At 39.3% G+C, this 27,037-nt stretch overlaps 1 protein-coding gene across 1 annotated transcript in view; it reads left to right on the top strand.

Annotated features, from left to right (window-relative positions):
* The first annotated feature begins 731 nt into the window (after positions 1 to 731).
* The window catches only part of ple (tyrosine hydroxylase ple), a 245,422-nt gene continuing 219,116 nt past the window's right edge, over positions 732 to 27,037 (top strand). The window contains exon 1 of the mRNA XM_090383463.1: positions 732 to 877. Within this exon, the coding sequence (XP_090239589.1) occupies positions 821 to 877 (57 nt within the window). The 5' untranslated portion in view covers positions 732 to 820. The remainder of the gene's footprint in view (positions 878 to 27,037) is intronic.

Here is a 27,037-nt window from a genome sequence, read left to right as displayed (position 1 = left end):
TTAAACAATTTAAATCTCTAGTCATTTTACATCCACAGCACGACACAGTATCACCATCTGTAACTGTATCCAACCAAAAGAGGAGTTACATATTTGAAGTGGTTACATGACAAATTTTGAAGTTACGATGGTATAATAAAAATTAACTACGAAAAACAAGGCTGGAGCATTGAACGACTTTTTAAAAGTTGTTTTTTCATATTATTATGACAAATGTTTAAGATATTTTCAATACCGCTAAGTGTAAATTTCTATACTGACTATTAAAATACCTGCGAGGATAAAGTTGCCGCTATTGCAAATAAGTGTGTTCTCTCTCCTTTTTCATCTATAATAATCTTTAAATCTGCTTTCTTCCACTTAAGGAAATGATACCAACGTTCCTTGTTCTTTATTAGATACAAAAAATGCTAAAGAATCCGAAGATAGAAGGAAGTCATCTGTATCTGCATGACATTATCCATCTCGCCCTTGACAACGAAATATACCGTTGTGGGAAACATCATGTCTTTCCCAATATGGGGAATCTCTATATGAGACCAAGAATTTTCCCCAAGAACCCTTTCTACAGACACTTTACAAGATTAAATGCACGGTGTTTGCTTTCCCTCTCTGTCTCTACTGCTGTGGAGAAAGCAGAAGCAAGGATGCTGATTGGTCCTCTCACTAGCTACGCTCTAGTACTTAATCGTTTGATCTCTCAGTCGCTCCCTTGAGCTTGTCTTTCCGTCGGAACTCTTCTCTCTTCTCGAAGCTGCGTGGTATTTGTAACCCGGCCGACCTCTTTTAGTCAACTTTACTACCCTTTCACCCAATCGCCATGAACACCGTGGCAAGCAACAGGGCCCGTTTCTCTATTAAGAGTTACAGTATCGAGGTAAGTTGCTCTGAATACACTCGGTTTTCGCATGCATTATATTTCATTCTGCTTTTGCATATCGCATCAAAAAGACGATAACTGACTTCGGAGGATGCATTTTCATTCTTAATATCATTTCGGAGGATGCATTTTCATTCTTAATATCATTTCGGAGGATGCATTTTCATTCTTGATATGAAGAATGAAAATGGAATATCAGCTCAGTACTCGCAATTCTTAGTCTAAAACTGAAAACTGACAAAAATTTCAGCAAAATTCCCCAATCGATTACAGTATAACTTGTTAAAAATAGAACTCGTTGTGTCGCAATTTAAAGATATTCTGAGGGAGAAAAAACTTCTACAGCAGATGAATCTATTTTTTTAATAGTAATTCAGCCTGAAGAAGATATCCCCCCACCCCAATCACCTCAGTTCTGTAGATCGTTTCAAAGGTCAGTCAAATGGGATAAAATTCATTCTACTAATTGCCCGAAGTAGCGTACAGCAAAACGATTAGTGATAATGCTTCAGTTAGCTGATTCTTTCTCTCTGAGATCTGGAAGGTTGATCTTTATACCGTGATTGACATCCCTTCAGAAAGTAATAAGCAATCTGGGTAGTACGATCTCTTGCTTACAGTAAGTTTTCATTTCATGTTTATGATGTGTACGTAATATACAAATGAAATTTGTATATTACGTACACATTAATTCACTTAAACATGGTAAAGGAAACTTAAAAATAATTAGAATAGAGCAGCAGCCTTTCGTCATTTTGCTAAAATGGACTTAAACTGAGATTCGAACAGGAATAAAACAGATTTTGTTTCGAGAACAATCTCGCCTGTGTATTTAATATGAATCCGCTGAAAAGCGTGTGGCCCTTTTTCTGAATAAAATGTTTTCATGGGAATAAGATATCCCATCTCTCAATAGTGTGGTCTCCTCTTCTAAAGGTGAAAAGACCAATAGTGAAAAGACCAAGCACAGCATATGACAAATATTGATAATTACGTATACAATTATAAGACCACCTACACAGCCATGTAATTTACCAGCTCTTACGTGAAATTTTTGAATTGCAGATTTTCCAAAATTTTATCGTATCTAATGATCCTTAAACACGACAGTAACATAGCTCACGGGTGATAAGAGAATTACACTGTGCTCACTTCCGCTATCGGGAGTGAGCACAGTGTAATTGTGCTTACTCCCGTAATACTTTGTACTGTATTGTAATACTTTGTATTGAATACTTTGTATTGTAATAGTATCGGTACTGGCAAAACGATGCAAGGAAGCAAAGCTTATTCAGCATCAGGTAAAAATAAGTAAATAAATAAAATAAAAAATTTACCAATTTTACTTGTCCATTCCTTCTAATGATTTATCCTAAATTTATTTATTAGTTGAATTTATTTAATAAATACATTGAATAAAATTTTATTTAATAGTAATAAAGTATTAAATTTATTCAACTACCCACGTCCACAACTCCCAGTGGGAGTTTATTTCAACGATCACTCTCTGGCTCGGTGGCTCACCTAGAATTTTTTTTTGTGGTGGGGGGTGAGATTCGTGGGTTCTACACTGGTAGATTTTACAAGCGTAAACACATAAATGATTGGCTTCTCCTCAATATTGATTAGACAAATATAAATACGCCGATAACTTATCCATTGTTGTCCACTTAAATTCCAGAAGGGATCTAGAAACTTGTGCAAACAATATTCTCTCCAGACTATCTGACTGAGCCACCCAAAATAAGCTCACAGTTTCAGTGACAAAACAAAAATGATGATCTTTAAGGGAAGACTAAATTATTCTAGGCCTCCAGTGATGAAATATCAAGGAAATTCACTTCCTTTAGTGTTCACACACAAACATCTTGGCGTTCTCCTAGATGACCGTCTAGCCTTCTCTTCACACTTACAGCATCTCTCTAAAAAAAGATTAAAAACTTTACATCAATGCTTTTCAGAATTTCTAGGAATGAATGGCGACTAAAAAACAATACTCTCCGTATCTTGTATCGTACTGTCTTTATCCCAATTCTATCATATGCCTCGTGTATTTGATTTCAAAGAGATAGCCTTATTACCGTAAAGCCCCAATTGGAACCTATACATCTTTCCTTTTGGCATTGCTACGAACATTCCGTACAGTCCCCACACCGGCACAACTACCGCAGGCACTTTTCCCGCTGACCTTCATGTTATTTGTAGTGGCCTCTGGTATTATATTAGGAAAGGGATCCCTATTACTTCCCTAAATATTACTGTCGATCCAACTGCTGACTCAAAGAAAGAAAAAGAGAAATGCTGGAATCTTCTCGCCAACTGTTGGCAATCCAGGTGGTTCTTATCTACTAAAGGTATTGTTACTTAGTCGTTTATACCTGACATTTCATTTACTTGTTCTAACATGGTACAGATATAGTTCATCCCCAGTCTCTGCACATCATACTTAATAATAGGACATTGATCACTGAATGCGAAGCTCCTACAGTTTAATCTCACCTCTACAGATTCGATGCCACCGCTTATGCGATGGCATCGAGGACTGGCAGTACGTGATTTATTCTTGCCCAATCTACCAAAACCTTCGGCAACAAATCTCAAATACATCTCATCATTTTGCTCTTGAAAATGAACGCGATTTAATAAAATAAGGAAATGTTTGAAATCGTCCAAGAATTTGCAAAAGAAATCTTTAACAGACGACGCCAGCTCCAACTGGCTTCCCTACTATCAGGATATCCGACTTATAGCTCAGTTGTAATTTCTTATGATATAGTTATCTGTTTAGTAAAGAACCTACCATCGTTGAACTATATATGTTTTTCCCTGCTTCATGTGATTCTGGCATCAACCCGACTGAGTCTCCTATTTTGCCATGTGTAGTCCTGGCCAAGTCTACCTGAATTTTATTACACAAAAACAGCTACCAGGCCTTGCCTTCTGATTTCTCCAACGACTAGACCGTTGATTGCAATCCCCTGACTTCAGTATTCCTGATGGTTTCTTTTTTTTTTTTTTTTACTTTTGTAAAATTATTTTTTTGTATTTGTATGTATTTATTACTTTATTTTATTACTTTTATTTATTTGTATACCAGTTTTAATTTTTTTTTTTGCTTGTACGGGATCTGCTGTTATCTACTGGAATTGATTTTTCCTCCAGTGGATGCGGGATTCTTACCTGTCACTTTTGTTTGACGGTACGCGTATTGTTGTGGCCCGCCTCCTCGTCGCATGGACAGGTACTATTATTATTATTGTTGCTCTTATATTATTTCTCCCTGATTGGGGGATTCCACTCCGTGACGGGTACTGCTACCAAGTACACAGGATGGTTGTAATGTCTGGTGTTACTGTTGGTCGAGGAAATCTCTGACTATCCTACAGGTGTTCAAGGATTGCGACTTTCTGGAGTTCATTGTAGGTGTTTTCTGGGAGACCTATTGCTGCTAGGCTGCTATGTAGAGTCTTTGGTACCATACCGGTGGTTGACATGATGATCGGAATAGTCGATACTTCTTGCATATGCCACATCTTCTTGACCTCATGTCTCAGGTTCGTGTATTTCCTAATTTTCTCCTCATGGGTATTCTGGACATTGCTAGTGTTGAGCACTGCTATGTCAATCAGGTAGGTAACCTTTTCCACCTTGTCCACAAGGGTTATGTCCGGTTGTTGGGCTGGATGGTCTTATCCGCTTTTATGGCGTGGTCCCAGTGCAGCTTGTGGGGGTGGGGTCTCTAGTACGGCCTGTGGTTCGTACTTGTAGTATGGTACATTTTCTTTAGTCAACTGGTATTTCCTCGCCTGCTTCTGATGCATTATCCGAGGTACTTGGTCGTGTCTATGAGTCTACTCAGTCTGGTTGATCACCTTCCACCCCAAAGTGATGTGTTCGATCGTTTCTGAGGCAAGGTAGCATTATCGGCATGTGTCATTTGACATTCCGGGCTCCTTTCCTATATATTTTCTGTAGTTTCTGGTGTTGATTAGCTGGTCTTGGATGGCCAGCATGAATCCTTCAGTCTCGGGAAAGAGCTCCCGCTTGTGAGCCATGCATTGGAAGCAATGTTATCGGTGTGATCTTGATGGAGATCATTGTAGTGTCTGCCATGGAGTGTCTTCTTTGCCCATCTTTCTAACTTTGTTTCTTGTACCGTCTGGTCGGGAGGGGTTTCCTCGCTTAGGTTGAGTGAGGTATGCCACTTATCTATTTTGCTTATGGCCTAGTGAAGTGGTACTGTGCTATTCACGAAGTAATACTTCTCGAAGTTATTATTATTATTATTGTTGTTGTTGCTTTTATATTATTTCTTCCTGATTGGCGGGGTTCCACTCCGTGATGGATACTGCTACCAAGTACACAGGGTGGTTGTAATGTCTGGTGTTACAGTCGGTCGAGGAAATCTCTGACTCTCCTACAGGTGTTCAGGATTGCGAATTTCTGGTGTTCCTTGTAGGTGTTCTCTGGGAGACCTATTGCTGGTAGGCTACTATGTAGAGTCTTTGGTACCATACCGGTGGTTGACATGATGATCGGAATAGTCGATACTTCTTGCATATGCCACATCTTCTTGACCTCATGTCTCAGGTCCGTGTACTTCCTAATGTTTTCCTCATGGGTTTTCTGGACATTGCTAGTGTTGGGCATCACTATGTCAATCAGGTAGGTTGCCTTTTCCATCTTGTCCACAAGGGTTATGTCCAGTCTGTTGTGCAGGATGGTCTTATCTGTTATTATGGCGTGATCCCAGTACAGCTTGTGAGTTCGGGTCTCTAGTACTGCCTGGGGTTCGTACTTCTACTATTATACACTTTCTTTGGTCAGCTGGTATTTCCTCGCTAGCTTCTGATGTATTATCCTGGCTACCTGGTCATGTCTATGAGAGTACCCAGTCTGGGTGATCACTTTGCACCCCGCGGTGATGTGTTGGATTGTTTCTGAGGCCAGGTGGCATCGTCGACATGTGTCATCTGACATTCAAGAGTCCTTTACTATGTATTTTCTATAGTTTCTGGTGTTGATTACCTGGTCTTCGATGGCCAGTATGAAACCTCCAGTCTCGGGGAAAAGCGTTCAGCTTGTGAGCCATGCATTGGAAGCAATGGCATCGATGTGATCTTGATGGAGGTCATTGTAGTGTCTGCCATGAAGTGTCTTCTTTGCCCATCTTTCTAACTTCGTTTCTTGTACTGTCTGGGTGGGAGGGGTTTCGCTTAGGTTGAGTGGGGTATATCACTTATCTATCTTCCTTATGGCCTGGTGGAGTGGTACTGTGTTGTTCTCGAAGTAATCCTTCAGGTTAACTATCGCTGTTTTCTGTTGTTCTTTCAGGTCTATCAGCCCCCTTCCTCCCTCTTTCCGAAGTATTGTTATCCTCTCCACTGCTAACTTCGGGTGCTGTTGGCGACTCTTGGTCATCATTGTCCTTGTCTTTCGCATGATATCTTCTAGCTCGGTGTTAGTCCAATCTATGACCCCGAATGTGTATGTTAGTACTGGAGCTGCATAGGTGTTTATGGCTTTAACTGTGCTCCCTCTGTTCAATTTTGCTTTCAGCAGGCTTCTGATTCTCTGATGATAATTTTGGGTCAGGACTTCTTGATTTCCTTTTGCTCTAACGGCTCAGCCTGCATCATCCCTAGGTGTTTGTAGGTCTCTTCTTCTGTCATAGCTTCGATCTCTTTAACAGTCAGCAGCTGATAGTTTCGGCCAACTAATTTTCCCTGGTGCAGTGTGTGGATCCTGCATTTTTCTAGACCAAATTCCATCCTGATGTCCTTGCTGAATTCTGCGATAATCCGGAGTAGTTGCTGGAGCTGCTTTTCGGTTGCCGCGTAGAGCTTGTTTGTTTGTTGGTTGAGTTTTATTGGCGCATCAGCAACTATGGCTATAATGCGCCAAAACCTTGTCATAAAAAGTAAAAAAGTTTCAGTGACCTACTGAATTAGGTCACTACGTCAGGTTATAAAAACAAGTATAAACTGTAACAGACAAATATCAGTAAATAAGAAACAATGGAAAATCTTAAAATAATAAGATTTTTAAATATGATTAAAAAGGTTTACTGATTTTAGGAAATTAAAAATAGCAGACACATGGTCATTGTCGGATAAAATCTGACTGAGTGTATACGGCTCAGTCAGATGGTTAAAAGCGGTAAAACGAGCATTTCTAAAACTGGTACAGTCAACTAAAATGTGTCTGATTGTTAAGATTGTGCCACAGGCCGCGTAGAGCTTGATGTCATCCATGTACATCGGGTGAGTGAGGATGAACAGGTTCTTTCTTCCTTCTTTGAGGTTATATCCATACTTGCTGCTGTTGAGCATGGTGGATAGCGGGTTGAGTGATAGACAGAACCATAGTGGGCTCAGAGCATCTCCCGAAAGATTCCTCTTCTAATGGGGATTGGCCTGGTTGTGATGTTCCCGACCTTAATGGTGCTAATAATAATAATCATAATTATTATTATTTCTCCCTGATTGGGGAATTCCACTCCGTGACGGTTACTGCTACCAAGTACACAGGGTGGTTGTAATGTCTGGTGTTACTGTCGGTCGAGGAAATCTCTGACTCTCCTACAGGTGTTCAGGATTGCGAATTTCTGGAGTTCCTTGTAGGTGTTCTCTGGGAGACCTATTGCTGGTAGGCTGCTATGTAGAGTCTTTGGTACCATACCGGTGGTTGACATGATGATCGGGATGGCTGATATTTCTTGCATATGCCACATCTCCTTGATCTCATGTCTCAGGTTCATGTACTTCCTAATTTTTTCCGCATGGGTTTTCTGGACATTGCTATCAGTGTTGGGCACCGCTACGTCAATCAGGTAGGTAGCCTTTTCCATCTTGTCCACAAGGGTTATGTCGGGTATGTTGTACGGGATGGCCTTATCCGTTATTATGGCGCTGTCCCAGTACAGCTTGTGGGTTCGGATCTCTAGTACTGCCTGGGGTTCGTACTTGTAGTATGGTACACTTTCTTTGGTCAACTGGTATTTCCTCGCTAGCTTCTGATGTACTATCCTGGTCGTGTCTATGAGTGTACTCAGTCTGTGTGATCCCCTTGCACCCCGTGGTATTGTGTTGGATCATTTCTGAGGCCAGGTGACATCGTCGACATATTTCATCTGACATTCCGGGCTCCTTTGCGATGTATTTTCTATAGTTTCTGGCGTTGATTACCTGGTCTTGGATGGCCAGCATGAATCTTTCAGTCTCGGAGAAGAGCGTCCCGCTTGTGAGCCATGCATTGGAAGTAATGTTATCGATGTGATCTTGATGGAGGTCATTGTAGTGTCTGCCATGGAGTGTATTCTTTGCCCATCTTTCTAATTTCGTTTCTTGTGCCGTCTGGGCGGGAGGGGTTCCTCGCTTCGGTTGAGTGGGGTATACAACTTATCTGTCTTCCTTATGGCCTGGTGGAGTGGTGCTGTGTTGTTCTCGAAGTAATCCTTCAGGTTAACTATCAATGTTTTCTGTTGCTCTATCAGGTCTATCAGGCCCCTTCCTCCCTCTTTCCGAGCTATTGTTAGTCTCTCCACTGCTGACTTCGGGCGGTGTTGGCGGCTTTTGGTCATCATTGTCCTTGTCTTTCGCATTATATTTTCTAGCTCGGTGTTAGTACAATCTATGACCCTAAAGGTGTATGTTAGTACTGGAGCTGCATAGGTGTTTATGGCTTTAACTGTGTTCCTCTGTTCAATTTTGCTTTCAACAGGCTTCTGAGTCCCTGATGATATTTTTCGGTCAGGCGCTTATTGATTTCCTTGTGTTCCAACTGCTCAGCCTGCATTATCCCTAGGTATTTGTAGGTTTCTCCTTCTGTCATAGCTAAGATCTCTTTACCAGTCAACAGCTGGTAGTTTCGGCCAACTAATTTTCCCTGGTGCAGTGTGTGGGTCTTGTATTTGTCTAGACCAAATTCCATCCTGATGTCCTTGCTGAATTCTTCGGTGATCCGGAGTAGTTGCTGGAGTTGCTTCTCGGTTGCCGCGTAGAGCTTGATGTCATCCATGTACATCAGGTGGGTGAGGGTGTACAGGTTCTTTCTTCCTTTTTTGAGGTTATATCCATACTTGCTGCCGTTAAGCATTGTGGATAGCGGGTTGAGTGCTAGACAGAACCACAGTGGGCTCAGAGCGTCTCCCTGAAAGATACCTCTTCTAATGGGGATTGGCCTGGTTGTGATGTTCTCGACTTTAATGGTGGTACTCCATTTCGCCATTGTTGCTCCTAGGAAGTTTGTCACTATCGGATTGACCTTGTAGATCTTCAGGGTCTCTATTAACCAGCTATGAGGTACGGGGTTGGAGGCCTTGCGGTAATTGATGTAGGCCAGGTATAGGTTGCGGTGCTTCTTGTAGGCCATGTATAGGTTGCGGTGCTTCTTGTAGGCTTGCTCCATAACTGCGGCATCTATGGTTAATTGCTCCTTGCATCCTTTCTGCTTTTCGGCCATTATGTTCTGACTCTAAGTGGTCTGATATCTTCTTAGTTATGCAGCTGGTCAGGATCTTGTACATCGTTGGGAGGCAGGTGATTGGCCTGTATTTCGCCGGGTTTCTTGTATCTTCGTCTTTAGGCTTCAGATATGTGACTCCTTCAGTGATAAACTTTGGGATTGTCTCCGGGTGCCTTATCATTCGAGTGAACTGCTTTGCTATGTGCTTGTGTGTGCAGATGAGCTTCTTGTACCAGTAGTTGTGGATATTATCAATTCCTGGGGTTCGCCAGGTGTGGGTGTTCCTGATCGACTGTTTTACTTCTTCTCGAATCTCCCACTCTCTCATTTCTTGTATGTTATTAGTTTTCTTCCGTTCTACTTCTATCTAGGGTGCTCTGCTGTTATATCTTACCTCACTGCTATTATTATTATTATTATGTCTAAGATGGCACCTAGACTTCCATCTATCTCCACCTGATAAATTGAATTTGCGCAGAACCTCTGCGAAACAGGCCTGTATGGCAAGTCTCTTCACCACCAGGGAGCAGCTGGCATCTGGAGAGCTGCTCCCTAATGGCTGCCCCTAGTTATGTAGTACTGAACCTGGTCTACTATTTTAACAGTGCCTCATGCACCAAAATCCCGCACCCACCGGAAGTAGTGCTATACCGGTGGGTGCCAGCGACCCGCTCCCAAGCTACCCACACCTGAGAGCCAGCAAAAAAAAAAAAAAAAAAAAAAAATAGATAATCAAAGTGCATATAACAAAATCTTAATTAGTAAGCATTAAATTATTATTTCAATGTCTTCTCCGTTGAAAAACAGTTACACAGAACTCTTGAGTGCTTGATTTTTATCCTAATTAGCAATAAGATCATTTTCACAGTCTCTAACTAAATTACCAATCTGCACTTTTAGCCTTTCTCTATGTTGAACATACAAACTACAATCATATAATAAATGACTCCAAGTCTCAGGTGGACCGCAAGTACATTAGCATTAGCATTAGTAGAGGCATTTGATGCAAGAAAGCAAGCTTATGCAGCATCAGCCAAAAAAAAAAAAAAAAAAAAAGTAACATAAATAAATAAAAATAACCACTTCCACTTCACCCCTCTGTTCGTACATAAAGGAGAGCTGACCAGATAAAAGTAATGTAGTTTAAAATTCAATGACCCATGGCCAGTTAAAATAAACGACGTTACCATAGAAGGAAAAAACCATTTGTTGTTACTATCATTAGTAAATGTAACCGTTGGAATGAACAATAGAGTCACCTCCCCAGTTACACTAAGATCCCATCTCTGTTGCCATACCATATACCAATCAACTGTGTTAGAACATTTTTCTTAACTTTAGATATCTCTATAGTGACATCAGATGTAATATTCATGAAAGAAACTACTATGCTTTTTTTATGTAATACAAAAGGCCCGATACACAATATACAAGTCTAGAGGCAAATTCCCGGCCAAAACCTGCAACAGCATTCGTTGAAACTGTTCTGCACAAATTAGAAATAACATAAAGCATTGAGCGCTGTATCGATAACAATTTCTGTTTAAATTTAACGATAATAACTCTGAAGTACCATGCTGATGCTCCGTACGAAACTATGGGTAAGAAGAATAAATTCTTCTTAGTACCTTGTAGTATAAATTTAAAACCCTCCTTTTCAATTCCCAATCTAACCTAGTTAATCGAATTATTGCTGCACTAAATTTTTTAACTTTTTCGTGTAAGTAATTTAAATGTGGATAAAACGATAATATATCATCAATTCTTATACCTAGGTATTTCACCTCAGATACTAGGAGAATCTGCCCCCCTTAATTAAAGCTTTTGGCGGTCGCGCATAATTTAGTTTCTCCTTAAGCAGCATCATAACAGTTTTAGTTGTAGATATCAATAGCTTATGCAGATCAGCCCATAATACTAGACTTTCTAACGCCTGGGCCACTCTTATTTCAAGCACAGACCTGGATTTACCAGTAACACATAAAACCAAATCATCTGCATAAGCAATCTTATGCAGATTTTCAGCTGATTGGTCTAACCATAAGTTCCAAAAAAGTGGGCCCAATACAGACCCTTGAGGTCACCCTCTCGAAAGATTCCTATCAAACTGTAGATGCTTAGTTTTAAGTATAATTTTCCTACCATACAAATAACTCTGTATCGTTTTATACAATAAGTCCGGACACTGCATACCCCTTAATGCAGACAGAATACTCTCATGCCACACCATGTCAAAAGCTCCAGTAAAATCTATAAAGATGGCTAACACATACTTATCCTGTGCCTGGTTGGTGAAATTCATGAGATCATTAATGACATCCTCCGTAGAATGCCCTCTCTTGAAACCATACTGAGAAGGCAGGGTCAAACCATTTTTATCCATGACTTGGTTCAGTCTTAAAAATAACAATCTTTCAAAAATTTTTCTAAGATTAGCTAATAACGAAATTGGTCTATACCCTCTTGGGTCATTCGATTTTTTACCCGACTTAACAGCTTAGTCAAACCAACTTTCCAGATACCAGGAAAGGCACCTTGAATTAAGCATTTATTATATAAGTTTAACAAGACGTTAGGATAAAGTTCAATCACTTTAAGAACAGCGATATATTCTCTACTAACTCGATCCCCGGAGCTTTGGAAATGTTAATTTACTTAGAAACAGCTCTCAATTCGTCTAAAGTAAATAAGCCAAAATTGACTGACCCAGGGTATGTTGGACAGGTACTAGAGAGCAGCCATCCTGTTGATCGCTGCTCCCTAATAGCTAAGTGGCCAAATACAACAGAACAAGACACAATTCACAGATATAACACCATACTCATATGTTGACATTTTACAGAGATCTGTATTCTTCACAGGCCATAGCGGAGTTGAACTAACGTTTAGGTGCCGCCGTATATAAGACACAACACATGCCCAAGCGTCAATACCTGACAATACAACTATATATAAAATAAAAAACAAGTATTCTTGGAGAAAGGTTTTAGCCTTTTCAGCTCCATGGCTGAAGGCAAATTTCTGCACATTATTCTGCAATAAACTTTTTCCAGTTTAAATTTACTTGTGTGTGTGTGTCCTCAGAAAGAGTGACGTAGCCGAGTGGTCAGGAGCGAGAGTGCATAGCACGCGTTCCTTAAGTGGACCGGTGTTCAAGTCCGTGACTACTAAATACGATAAATATTTGTATTGACGATTTATTGTAAACTCTACTGACTTGGTTGTCGTGCCGGAGTATAAACAGAAAAATTATTTTAAAGATGTTATCAGCATTTAGTATTTATTAAACCATTTTAAAATCTCAATTAAATTATTACACAGGTGTCTAGTTGCAGAGTCTGGAAACTAGATAATCAAAAGAATAAATTCCACAAATCGCAGTTTCTGAGACGTAGCAATTCACAAAATTAATCCAGTCTTTCTTGGCAAGAATATACTTTTATGATCCAAACTAAGTTTGTTGCTCTTCTCTGCATCCTTTCCAATAGATTTACCGTATGTCCCTCCGACAATGAAGTTTCTAGAGCAGTATTCAGGATATGGCCCAACCACTGTTTTATATAATGGGATATATTATATCTTAATCCATAAACGTTCTAACAGCTTCTGCACTGCTTAGAGACTTCATGTTTGACTGTAAAATTATCCCCAGATATTTTTTTATTTTCAGAGGCTTTGAGTTTGGTACTACCCAAATGGTATGTTTTCTGGAATTATCCTAATTGGAGAAGAAACGCTGGACACTACGTTGGTTAGTATTAAATGCGCTATTTTAATCTACGATTATAATATCCAAAAAATTAACACTAGGTTAACACTTTACTTAAAATAAGTAAAATACAATACAATACAGAAAAAAGTACTATATTTGATCACATCCAAGCACTTTCTAAGTGGTAACAAATCCCTCTCTTCCAATTATCTTTCCATTCTTCTCTTTCCACAGTTATGTAAGAACTCCACCTACCACCAGCTCTAAAACTATCTCGAAACCTTTCATCTGATCAATTCTCACCAATATAGATTCCGTTAATGTCGATCCACTAGTGATATATTGGCTTATGTTAATGATCTGTAGCCAAACTTGATGGAAAAGTTTCAGTGAAAGTTAGGCAGTTGCTCTTTACATTTCTAAGGATCACGTTTGGCCATCTAAAAAAAAAAAAAGCTCCCATATTATGGATTGCCTTTTGTTATTTGCAACGGGGTATCCAGCTCTCTCTCTCTCTCTCTCTCTCTCTCTCTCTCTCTCTGACCACTCAGTACGGGTGATCGTAGATAGCTTTGTCTTCTACGAAAAGCTTCTCAATTAATGCTAGTGTCCCACAAGGCTTCAGGTCTTTCTCCTACTCTTTCCCTCTCGTATATGACCTTCCACTGATTGGAAATCCTGCTCATAGTTTTGCTAAATTTGTTTTATTTTACATTCCACCTTCCAGTTTTCACTGCACAAATGGCTTCAACTTCTCGAATATCCTTCTTCAATTCGTAACATGCTGATCTACAAATAATTCCTCCATGGAACAAAAAAAAAAAAAAAAAAAAAGAAGTAAACTTTAAAACTTACTCCGGTCTTATTCCTATGCTGATCTTTGATGGTACACCTTTCTAGACAAAATCACAAATCTAACTGGGTATCACGAGTTCTAACTGGGTATCACTTCTGGGTATCACGAGTCCTATTTGGCATTAGCAATTTTTTTTTCGCTCAATTGACGCGTTACTTTCCTTCTAAACAGCTACCGACTCTACAAAATATACCTTACCGCGGGCTATTGTTCCCACATCTGGAGTAATGCCCAATGCCTAAAAAAAACCAGTCACATTAATTAATCATTCATCTCTCTCTCTCGCAACTCTGTCTCATAGACGTTCGTTATATGGCGAACCCCAGTGGAGTAAAGAAAACTGTCTTCCTCTCTCCTACCGCCAGCTCTAAAACTATCTCGAAACTTTTCATCTGATCAATTCTCACCAATATAGATTCCGTTAATGTCGATCCACAGAATAATCTACAGAAATTCAAATTTATGTCAACCAATATCTCCTCAATTTTTAAGTTCGGGGTTTCATAAAAAAAAAAAAAAATTCAGTAAAGCATGTTATCAAAGTAATTATCATTTGAAATTGTATTAACAAATTAATACAATTGCTACGGTTGCTGAAATGTTACGCAGTGCGTTACATTTCAGGTGCGTTAGCAAATAGTAATTCATTATTCATAAAAAAAAAGCAAAAAAAAAAAAAAAAACAATTTTTCTCTTTTTTGTAAACTGAACTTTTTTTTTTTTTGTCAACCGAGAAAACTTCGTTTCTGCGCATTCGCCATATTACCCATTCATTCCTCCAAACAGAGCATGGCAGCAAACGTAATATCCACTACAATATGCGGCATATACTGTAGACGGCCTATGTGATATATATGAAAGAAAATAATAATTTCGGGATTTTAATGAAATTTAGGAAGGGTCGACAAATCGTTCTAAAGAGCGAAATATAAAATTTCATGAAAATCCATTCACTGGGAGTCGAGCTATTACGTGCAGATGGACGGACATAAAAAAAATAATAATAAATAAATAAAAATAATTATTGGATTTCTATTGTTCCAGTTTTAATTAAATTTGGAATGGCTCTACACATCTTTTCAAAAGGTCCAAATATAAAATTTCATTAAAATCCATCCGCAAAGAGTCGAGTTGTTTGGGGGAGGGAAGAAATAATAAATGTTCTAATTTTAATGAAATTTAGAATGGCTTGACAAACCTTTTCAAAAGACCAAAATAAGATTCCGTAAAAATACGTCCACAGGGAGTTGAGTTATTACACGCGGACGGATGGAGAGATAAGGTGAAGACAACAGGCGTATTATGCATACACGCCAATGCGCCTAATAATAGAGCCAACATTTTAAAAATGGGGTGAAAATTTAAATGCCATTTATGGCAACTTAAGGAACTATAACGATGATTTCGAAAGCGATTTGCAGGAAGAACGCAATCGACTACCTCCAAACTCTCATACTACTACTACTCGCATGTGACAGTTTTAAGGACACACGCTGGACATGTTTCTATTGCAGATAAAAATATATCTGCAGTTATTATCGCATCCTATCATATAATATATTTATACACCCTAGTTATCCATACCCAAAATAGTGAAATAGTGCATATTATGATTCTCTCTCTAATCCGTAATCAATGTTACGGTTTAGAGAGAATTTTGCAATCAATGTTATTAAAATAATTTTTGCACTGATTATCAAATTTGACAAATTTTCAAGCGACATAACATTTTACAATCAATGCAAAAAAAAAAAAAAAAAAAATTGATAAACCAGAATTCCCGCAAATGGATAACGGGTTTAAAAAATGGCTTCAAAAGCCTTACGAAATTTATTCATCGAAGGAAGGACAATAATCCAAAATCTATGAAGCAGTTCATCTGGGTAATGATATTCATTGGGAATAAATTTCTCTTTCATGAGCTGTTATTATTATTTATTTGTTTGTTTTTTGTTAAATGTTAGGAGTGAGGTAATACGTTGTGATTTGCTTCATAATATGTGATGCATCATACCTTCATGTGTAACCTTCAGTTTTCAACCCTACAATAAAGGGTTTCAACCCTTTACAGTTATAAATAATGCATTTCCAATGCATTATTATAATTGTAAAAATGCATTATTATACGATATGGTGGAAGTGCATTATATGATAATTATATGCGTAGCATGATGCTTATTTATTGATCTTATTCATAGGAGAAAAGAGTATTACAGGACTAGAGAGAATCTTAAGGTAGGGCATTTCATAGGAACAAAACATCTCTGAAAACCTGCTCAGTCAGATTTTCAGAGATGTCGTGAGAACAAAAACGAGAGAACTACTGCCTTGCTGGATTGAGATCCGTGGATCTGAACCCAGAAGTGCAGTGGTTCTCTTGTATCAACTTTTCTGCGCCAGCCAGTAAAGTATATAGGTCACCATCACGTTCCTGGAACCAGTCCTGTCCAAATAATAACAGTGCTGAAAGCAATGCTCTTCTAATCTTAAAAGCCTTTCCTGTAACATCCTTGATACTTACTGTGTATAAACACCACCGCGAAAGGTACTGTGGGGGTGGCGAGTGCTTTCTAATAAATTGTCCAATGAGTTTATAGTGACATTTCAAAAATGTTATTGTACGTACTTAATTTTTATTAATAAATCGTTGATGTGCACAGACGATGCACCCATGCCAATTACATTCACGAGCTGTTTCCAATCTGTGGCGATAATATCAAGTACTAACCTGCAGATATGTGTTGTCTTATGTAAGGCGGCTCTTAAATGTTAGTTCAACTCCGCCAACCTTGAAGTTAGGTCACGCTTACTTTCAGTTTATGACCGTGCAGCACACTTGAAGTAATTAAATACTGCGCATCAATGTGCAAAATATTTTTGTATTAGTGAAATACAGTGCCTGTCAGGAACAAGCACTAAAAAAAATTATGATTATGAGCTTTCAAAGTTCAAGGTAAACAGCAAAAAAATCCGACCACTGTCTATCTGTTCTTACACACACATTTATATAAATATATATAAATGCATTACTACCTTTTCTTAAGATTTTTGCCTAGTCAGTACTGCTCTAAGTTTAACATATTTCTGACTGGAAGTGAATACAAGATCATTTATTAGAAATCTAAAGCGACTACACATTGAGGCTGCACTTTTTTCTCATTTCTTTTACTTGCTGTTTCGTTCTTTTTGTTTGTTGTTTCCCTTAGTTCTCTTTTCTGATTCTAACCATGGTTACTCCATATTGCGCCTGCTATGACTGATTTGCCACTTGTTTTGAGAGGTGTAAGTTTAAATCTTATCGCAGACTGCAGGAAGTATTAATGCGGTCTTCCACTGCGACTGTAATTCATCCGATCTCTGGCCGAAGAAGTAGAGTTTCTTCTGGAATTAATCCCAATTTTTCAGCTTGCTTACTATACAAATCCGCCAGTGAACATACACCTAAACAGACTTACGAGGTTTTTTCAAATAAAACACACTTTTGCATTAAACAGTTGGTGCACTCACTTTCTTAATAGTGAGGTAATTTTCCTTGCTTATTTTAGTAATCAGCAAATCCAGATGGCTTCAGTTTTCTAATCACACTGACTCAACTGGCCGAGATGCTAAAGCTGTTTGATTTCTAACGACCTTACAAGCTTGTTCATTTACTTACCAGAATACCAGACAACCTAACCAAACGTTCTTAATCATCTTCTCCCACTAACAACTGTTTAGAGTTGTTAGTGGGAGTACTTGGTCAATGTTTGTGGTCCTGTCGGCACCCCTCAGATCACAACCTGGTACTGATTTCTTCTCCAATGGAGTTTCGTTCTGCTTCGTGTCGTCCGGCCCGGCATAATAGGAATGCGAAATAGTTTCTTATTGTTTAGTAATTTACTATCAGAATCCTCGATGTTTCAATTCTGGGATGATTACTGTTCTCCGCGATTTATATTAGTCTTTTGCTTGGTCGGATTACTGTTTTAAACATTCTGATATCAATGTTTGCTCAGGTCATGTCAGCGAAATTATTGTAGGATTAAAGCCCTTTATTCCGCATTAAACTCCAAAACTTTGTCCTTTATCTAAACCTTAGTTTTCCAATTAGTGTGCTAAGGATGTTAAAAAAAAAAAAAAAACGAAAAAAAAAAAAAAAAAACCAGCATATAATTGTTATGTATCCAAATCTCTGCCTTCATTTTCTGCCTATGCTAATGCTCGCAACAATTGTAAAACAATTATTAATAAATCCAGACTCGATTTTGGACAAGCTAACAGCAGAAAACTTGCTTCTTGGGAAAATGGTAGTCGAACTTCTAGTCGCCTGCCAAAGCTATTGGTCCCAATTTCCGCTCATCTATACTTCCACCTCTTGCAACCTGATGGTCCTATTGCCTCTTCAGCTGACTTATTAGTATGACTTATGAATATTAATATGACTTCAGATGACTTATTAGTATTATACTTTCCTTCAAACTCTTGTATCGACGACGGAACCACGAAACGTTGCCTCTAGGCCAACGGGATGCTCAACGCAGCACAAGAAATATCGCAAAAACGTTTCGAAATTGTTAAATTAAATTTTAACTGATGAACATTTCGATAATACATGCAAGAAGCGTCAATAGTCACAATTCGGAGAGGGAGACTGGATATTAGTTTGCTATGAGGGACAGCGATGGAATAAGTTGCATAATTTAATGGAAAAAAAAACTTTCGCGCTTACAGGCGAGTAAGGCTTCTGGGGTTGACGTTGTTGTGGGAGTTGCTGGCGCAAGGGCTACATAAGCTATATTGCGCCTATAAAAGTAAGCGTCGCAGATGTGGGAAACCACCGGTAGCGCCTGATCCAAAATACTACTATCAAAGTAAGCGAGGGTACGTGTGATAACTGCTCTGGCAGCAATTAGAATAGATCATACATTTTAATGAGTTTTAAGTAGGTGAATCAGTATGTGTTTTACTGATAGTGGTTGCAAACAGTGCATGCACTGAGGAGGATCATTTCCTGTGAGAAAAAAACGGATGAGTGAGGTGAGTATGGCCGATTCTAGTTCCAGCTATGAGCACTTTTCTATTTTTGCGGAGGCTAGATGTCCATAATTGTGGTTCAAGTTTCAGTTAAAATAACTTATTGTGTGTTTGCTTTTTCCACAGTAGTGTCCATTGTTCCCTGGGGTTGATGGCATACACTTTATAATTTTAAGGGAGGCGGCAAGGGAGTGCATTGGACCATTGAGGCTAATTATGAGAACATCGCTGGACTCAGGAGAGATTCCGTTGGATTGTAAAAGTGCCAATGTATCTCCAATACATAAGGGCGGTTCTAAGAGTGTAATGGGAAATTACCGACCAGTCAGTCTAAATTCAGAAGTAGGGAAAATCATGGAGGCAACGATCAAGGATGGGATTCAGGATAATTTAGACAGAAATTGAATCTGAAGGATATGCAGCATGGTTTTGTAAAGGGAAAGTCGTGTTTAACAAATCTGGTTAGCTATTTTGACAGGATCACTCATGAGCTGGATTTAGGGAATAATTTCGACAGTGTTTATTTAGATTTCAACAAAGCATTTGACTCAGTCCCACATGAGCGGTTTACTTTATAAGCCAAAACACACAGGTTGGAATTACAGGAAAAATCCTTAAGATGGATAGTAGGATGGCTTCAGGGCAGGAGGCAGAGGGTTGTGATAAATTATTCCTCAGATTGGGTTAATGTAAGAAGTGGGATTCCCCAGGGATCAGTATTGGGACCACCGTTGTTTTTGATTTTCATAAATGACATCGATGAAGAGATAGAGGACTTGATGTCTAAATAAGATGGTGAAAAGATTGTTAGAATAGTTAATGATCACCGCCAAGCAGAGCTTTTTCAGAGTGACCTAGACAGACTTCATGGATAGTCAGAAAAGTGGTAGCTTTGTTTTAATCCAGCAAAGTGCAAGGCCTTGCACCTCGGGAACAAAACCCCAAAATAACATGTACACTTGGTGGAGTTGAACTAAAGTCAGTAATGGAAGAAAGGGACTTGGGAGTTATGATACGGTCAAACATGAAGTTCTCCGAGCATTGTAGACAGGTTGCAAGGAAGGCCCATGGTGTCCTATTGATGATTTATCGAACATTTGCTAGTAAAGATAAGGATGCCATAATCCCGTTATACAAAGCTACTGTTAGACCACACTTGGAATACTGTGTTCAAGTATGGAGACTGCAGCTAAAAAAAGATATCGAGCTCTTGAAAGGGTCCAAAGAAGGATAAAGAAGGGTGTTCATATGAGGAAATACTTCGAATATGCGCGTTATACAGCTTGGAAACTACATACTTTAGAGGAGACTTGACTGAGGTGTTTAAGGCTCTGAGAGGCAAAAGTAAAATGAGAGGCCGAAATTTTCACGGTTATAATTATTCTAAAAGTAGGGGCCATAAATTTAAGTTACGGGGGGGGGGAGAAGTTTAGACTAGATTGCAGGAAGTTTTATTTTAGCCAGTCAGTTATAAATTACTGGAGTAAGTTACTTACATGGATGGTAGAGGCTGACAGTTTGGGGAAATTCTAAGGTCAGCTGGATAGTTACCTATGAGAGGAGTGGAAACACATAGATTGTCTATTTTCTTTTCTTTTATTTTTTATTAATTATTTTATTATTATTAATTTACTCTTTTTTTTTTTTCGGCTGGTGCAGCATAAGTCTTAGGCTTCCTTTCACCATATAGCCATTACTAATAAACAAACCATAGGCCCATTCTGAGTGGGGCGATTAAGAAATTCTTACCTGTGACGTAAAAGTAAAGTGCAGCCATTATCAACCCACTGCAGGATGGAAGCCTCCTCAACAATTCATGCTGAGGGAAATGGACCATAATTGCCACGCTGGTCCAGTGCGGGTTGGCAGATCGACCGTATTCAGCAGTCATGTGGACATGTGTTTTTGTAAGGGGCGGCTCCTAGAACGTTAGTTCAACTCCGCTTCGTATCTCTGTGAAGATCAGTATCTCTACAAATGGGCCAGATATGTGTATGACGTCGGTTTGTGTGTATTTTGTGTGTGTTCTGTTGTTCTGTTCTGGCCACTTGGCTACCCAGAAGCATCAGTCACCTGGACAGATGATTCTGGGTACTCGTCCACACCACGGGAAGGTGGGCCAGTCCCAGCTAAACACGTACTGTCTCAATACGAGACTCTGATCCACCTGATGTTGCCAGCCAAAAGGTGGGCCAGATTCCTCTAGGGGCCCACTCCAGAGGAGAGAGAGAGAGAAAAAAATAAATAAATAAAATAAATAAATAAATAAAAAATAAATAAAAAAATAATATATATATATATTTAGATTTTCCCGTGGTGCAAAAGAAAGAAAAAAAAAAAAAAAAAAATGTCACTGTAAAACGCGAAACAACAAAAAAAAAAAAAAAAGTGACAACCCCTGAAGAACGCAAAAAAAAAAAAAAAAAAAAAAAAAACACAACCATGTGACTGATTGTAGAACGTGAAGAAAAAATAAAATAAAATAATAATAATAATAAATAAATAAATAAAAAAAATAATAATAAATAAATAAAAAATAATAATAAATAAATAAATAAATAAAGGAGGGGAAGAGAGAGAGAGAGAGAGTGATGGTGTTTTCCTTCCTGAACACAGGCCGCAGAAACAAGCTCCACAGCCCATGTAGCAGGATGGGGGGGGGAAATAGATGGTTGGTTTCAGTTCACTGCTGGGTCCTCGATGTTTGCCACTGGGGGCCTGTTAATCCTTCGTCTGCGCTTAAAGACTTCAGCTGAGTAGGTTTGCAGTGCAGGGAGGTTGTTAGGGTTCTGTAGGAAGAGCTCAAGATGCTCGCCAGAGATCTGTGTACAGCTGACAAGGTTGTGTCTCAGATCAGCATACGTAATGCACTCGAACAGTACATGCCACCAGTTCTCTTTGGCTCCACAATGGCAGAGATCTGTTGGGTGGAGACCCAGATGGTGTAATTTTTCATTCATGGATCCGTGTCCGGTAATTAGGTATGATGTTTCTAGTGAAGGGGTGAACCAAGACTGTACAGATTTAGTAGCAGTGTAGGTTACATCAGGTAGGAATCTTTTTGTGACAATGCCCAGTGTTGAATTATGCCATCGAGTTTGCCAAATGTTGAAGAGCTCGTTGTAGCAACGCGTCATCTCAGCCTTGGGGTCAGCATCCAGATTAACCTCAATGTCGAGGATCCTTGGGATATTCCTCGTAATTCGGAAGCACAACCCTCGGAAGATGACATGTAGATCGAGTGGAAGTGATCCCGCAATGACCTGAATGGCAGGAGTGGAGACCGTTCTACACACTCTGCAGATTGCCATTAACATTGACCTCTGGATGGTTCCAAGCTTTCGCATCTTTACAAGAGTTACCCGATGGAACCAGGCTCCGGCTGCATAGGTCACAATTGGTAAAAATACTGCATTGTAATACAACCGTAGGGACCTTTTGGAGAGTCCCCAATCATTCTTAGAGATGAGTATGATGGTTCCTGAGAATCTCTTAACTTTGTTTCGTAGATTAACAAGATGTGGGAGAAAGCCGAGTTTGTGGTCAATAATCACTCAAGTACCTTGGTTTCAGTGACGATTGGCAGTTGAGCGTTACATATCTTTACCTGCGGTGGGCGCCTGAGATCCAGTCTATTCTTAAATAGCATCATTTTAGTTTTCGTTGGGTTGATATGCAGCTTATCAAGTGCGGCCCAAGTTGAGAGATCTTCGAGGACCTGGTTTGCATTTTCTTCAATGGCCTTCCGTGAATGCCCTGACACCACAACTGTGAGATCATCAGCAAAGGCCACAATTTTTGCATTCCTGAAGGTGCGGGAGAGCCAGTCTTGGAGGACTATATTCCAAATGAGGGGTCCCAGGACTGACCCTTGGGGACAACCTCGATTTACTGATCTGGTGACTTGCTGGAATTTTGACTTGAGAATAACTGCTCGGTCGGAAAAATAATTCTGGAAGAGGCTGTATAATTGCCGGGGGCAAGCGGCAGTTCGAAGGCGTGCCAAGGCACTGTCCCACCAGACGGTGTCGAAGGCTCCCTTGAAGTCTATGAAGATGGCCAATTCGAATTTTTATTCAGAACTTTCAATATGTAAAACCAAATCGAAAAGAGCTTCTTCACACGACTTTCCACGGGTGAAGCCATACTGGCATGGTGAGACCAATTCATGCATTTGTAGCATGGAGACAACCCTGAGAGCCATGAGTCGCTCAAGGACCTTACCAAGGTTAGCCAGCAGGGCAATAGGCCGGAAGCTGCGGGGGTCTGTTGGTGGTTTGTGAGGTTTCTTGATGAGGCAAATGAGGGCAAACTTCCATTCTTTTGGAAAGCATCCTTCTTCCAAGCATTTATTGAAGAGAACGAGTAGATGGTGCGGCCGCAGTGTGTGAAAGCGGATGATGAAGATATATTCTATTAGGTCAAGGCCTAGACACTTTTTGGCATTAATGTTTTTAAGGACTGCTCCCAGTTCTTCTAGTGTGAATGGGTCGGCTTGCTCTTTTGCTATATAATTGCTGTTGGCAGCTCTAATTGCTGAATGTTCTGCACCCTGGTCTACTCAAAGAGCGTGTGCTACTGCACTCCCGCTCCTGACCACTCGGCTACGGAGGTGAGGCTAACCCGTCTGGCCACCCGAGCCAATTCACCCTTGTTTGTATAAGATACAAACAAGGGTGAATTGGCTCGGGTGGCCAGGGGGTGTTTGCAGCTGGGGCGAATAGTGTTATTTATAGCGTGTGCAAAAAAAATGGAGACTAAAATTGTTAGGAGCTAGTCGCTCTGCTTTTACTTACAGATTTAAAAAAGGTCATTCGACTGAGGATGTAATAACATCATTTCTTAATTATATAACTGAGTCTATAAGTTCATATGTTCTCATGGTCTTTATCGACTGTGAAGGAGCTTTTGATTCCCTATGGTGGGAGTGTGCTATTAATTCATTAGTGTCCGCTCAATGTGACTATTACATGTTTCAAGTTATGAGATCATATTTCCAGGATAGGAAGGTTAAGGTTTGTGCTAAACATTTATCGTATAGTAAATCTCTTCTAAAGGATGCCCGCAGGGATCGGTTTTTGGTCCTCTGCTGTGGAACGCTGTGTTCGATCAATGGTTGATTAGGAATCATGAGGGGTTAAGATGCAATCTTACAAATATAGAGATAGAAGTTATGGGAAATTTTTGACAGTAGGGACTAATTTAATCTTTGATGTGGAAAGGAAATTTTGACATTTAAGAGAAGCAGATATGGGAAGAATACTAGATTTAGAAAATAAGCGATTACAGATGTGCAAACTGAATAGCAGTCAAATGGAACAGAAAGTAACATATAAATGTAGATCCGTGGGAAAAGAGGTGAACGGTGAGTAAACAAGAACAGCCGCCCCATACTAGGGAAGGAATGGTCATTAGTGAACGAGCGGAAAAGGGTTACTGGAAAAAGAACGATGGGTCGGTGAAATGCAGGTGATTAAGACACGTTTGATTTATGGAGCAGCTGGACATAAGTCCCGATGGGTTAGCGTTTGGGTCGAAAAATACCAGGTAACCTGGTGGCTTTTTGGTAAGTTGCCAACATTTTCGCAAATGGGAAAAGACTAAAATGGCTATCCAGGGAGACGACGACAAACATGAAAGGATTGTGCTACCCTGAGAACTAGACGAGAAAATTATGGCAACAAGGCTTGGTTTACACACGGAGCAAAATAGTTATGGTAAATTCTTTAACGAATAGAAATGTCGGACGATTAGGTGAATTCTGGGGATTGGTAGAGAGTCTTGGGAAAGGAGGTTCGAACGACGGAGAAAAAGTTGGGGTCGTCAGTGTGAGGAGGAACAGAAGTGGTAAGAGGGAGTGTGGCTAAAGGGGTGATGGAGACGGGAGTGAGAAAAGTAAGTTGGGCAGTGCAGAAACGTTGGGGTTGCAAAAAGGGCCCTAGACAGTAAGGGGGAAAATAGTTAAGAGTAGAAAAGTAATGGGAAGGCTAAGGATGATAAGCAAAAAGGTTATGAAAGACAGTTAAGTGAACCAGGAAAGGTAACGACCCCTTGGGGAAAGGTACATCTGAATGATCCGTAGTAAAGGAGGAGTTGTGTATTCAAAGCAGGAGAAAGGATGCCAGACCTAAGCAGTCAAGAGTTCCGGAAAATTATCTGAAGCAGATTCAGGAGAAAGCAAATGAAGGAAAGCCTTAGAAGATAGACTGGAGAGCCTAAGATAGAAGCTTGAAACCTCCCTGGAGAAGAAGAGAAAAGGATTGAAGTAGGTGAGCGATATATTAAGTACACTAAGTTAACAAGAAGGACTGTTAGTGAAATAGTACGGGTAATTAATGAAAAAGGGGTAGCACTAGAAAGTAAAGTGAAAGATAAATTATCTCTGAGGTAGATATACTAACAGAGTTTATTATGTTAAAAAGGGTTAATATATAATGGAAGGGAAACGAAGGAATGAGTAATAGATGAAATTGATGTACAAAAAGCTATAATGTGTTAGAAGGGATAGTAAAGTTTATAAAGAGGGATTCTGAATATGTTTTAAATGATAGAAATTTAAGTTATAGGAGCAACTCTGAATATAGTGTTTTTATTGATGAAGATTTGTTGGTTTATCTGGGTGATTAATAACAAGTAGGGACTTTAGAATACTGAAGATTGGTCTACAAGTATATTGTAACAGAGTGGTGAGAATACAGAGCTGAATGATGATTGTAGCATATTTGACTATTAATATATGAAACAGTATTGTATACAGGAGTAAGTGAAATAGGTACAGTGAAATGTACAAGTGTTAGGAGTTAGTTGGGGAATAAGCAAAGTGGAATGAATCAGGTGTTTTTTTTTTATATAATTGTCAAATCAGAATAATTAGTAAATGGAAACTGTAATTAGAATAACATATGTAAGGTATCTCTGAGTCGACTTTGTATATTAGGACTGTATGCTTTCTAATTCAATTGTATATTATGTTGTATATGTGTATGCTGTAATAAATTTCATGTTTTGTTTTCACTTTAAGTCCTGTTATTCTAAGTAACACGCGCCTTGCTGGCCTAGATAAGAGTTTGCTCTCACACAATTTAGCGAGAGAATCCTGGTCACTGATTAAGGGGAATCAAAAGAAATTACCCTCAAGATCTTGAGAATCTTCTGTGATATATACAGAGTACAGCAGTCAGGTGGGGCCTGGGTAGGTGTGTGAGGGCACCTAAGGAAAATCTTCTGTGAGATAAAATATAATAAGAAAGTGAGATATAAGGTAAATAAAAAAAGACATTAAAAATCCCCCCCCACACACACAAAGGATATGTTAAAATAGCTTATGCGGATGAGTTGGTTATTGGAATGCAAGGACGTTCCAGGGCTGATTTGGAAAATAAAAGTGCAGCTTATATTGGTAAACTTGTTGTGGGCAAATATGAATAAATTAAAATTTTCACCGAGCAAAACTTGTTTCATGGTGTTTCGAAAGCATTTTGATTACCATAGGCCACCTCGTGTCCTTTTGAATGGGGGTCCAGGTTCCCTATGTTTCCCATACGAAATATTTGGGACTGATAACTGATGATAGATTGTCATTTTTGCCACATGTTACCGAAATGAATGATAAGGTAAGAAATTTTACAGCTTCAATTGTTCGGATTTCAAGAAAAGAGTGGGGATTGAGTAAAAAGATTTTATCCCTTTATTACAATAAAATATTTCTGCTGATAGTATGTTTATGCAGCTGAATGTTGGTTTTTCAGGGTGAATATAGTTAGGATTGCATCAAAGCTCTTATCATTGCAGCGTACAATGCTGTTGACAATAACTTCTGTACTTAAAACTGTATCGAATAATGCCTTACAGGTCCTTGCTGGTTTTTACCACTGGACTTATATATTGTTTACCGAGGCTTGCTGTATAAACTACGAAAGGGTATCTTTGTGAATATGTTAGATATTACCACGGATCTTGCTAATAATATTAAAGAGGAGAAGACACGTATTTGGAATCACTTAATAGGAATTTGGCAGCGTAGATGGGACACTAGTGAACATGGTGATGTTACCAAAAGATATATTAGAGCTGCGGAATATGTGACGCAGCGGTCTTCGTTTTCTCCTTT

Source organism: Mastigoproctus giganteus, chromosome 10, assembly GCF_048544385.1.
Source record: "Mastigoproctus giganteus isolate SK-2022 chromosome 10, ASM4854438v1, whole genome shotgun sequence".
Taxonomy (NCBI): Eukaryota; Metazoa; Arthropoda; class Arachnida; order Uropygi; family Thelyphonidae; genus Mastigoproctus; species Mastigoproctus giganteus.
The sequence above is the reverse complement of the archived record's forward strand: the minus strand, read 5'-3'. Positions and strand labels throughout refer to the sequence as shown.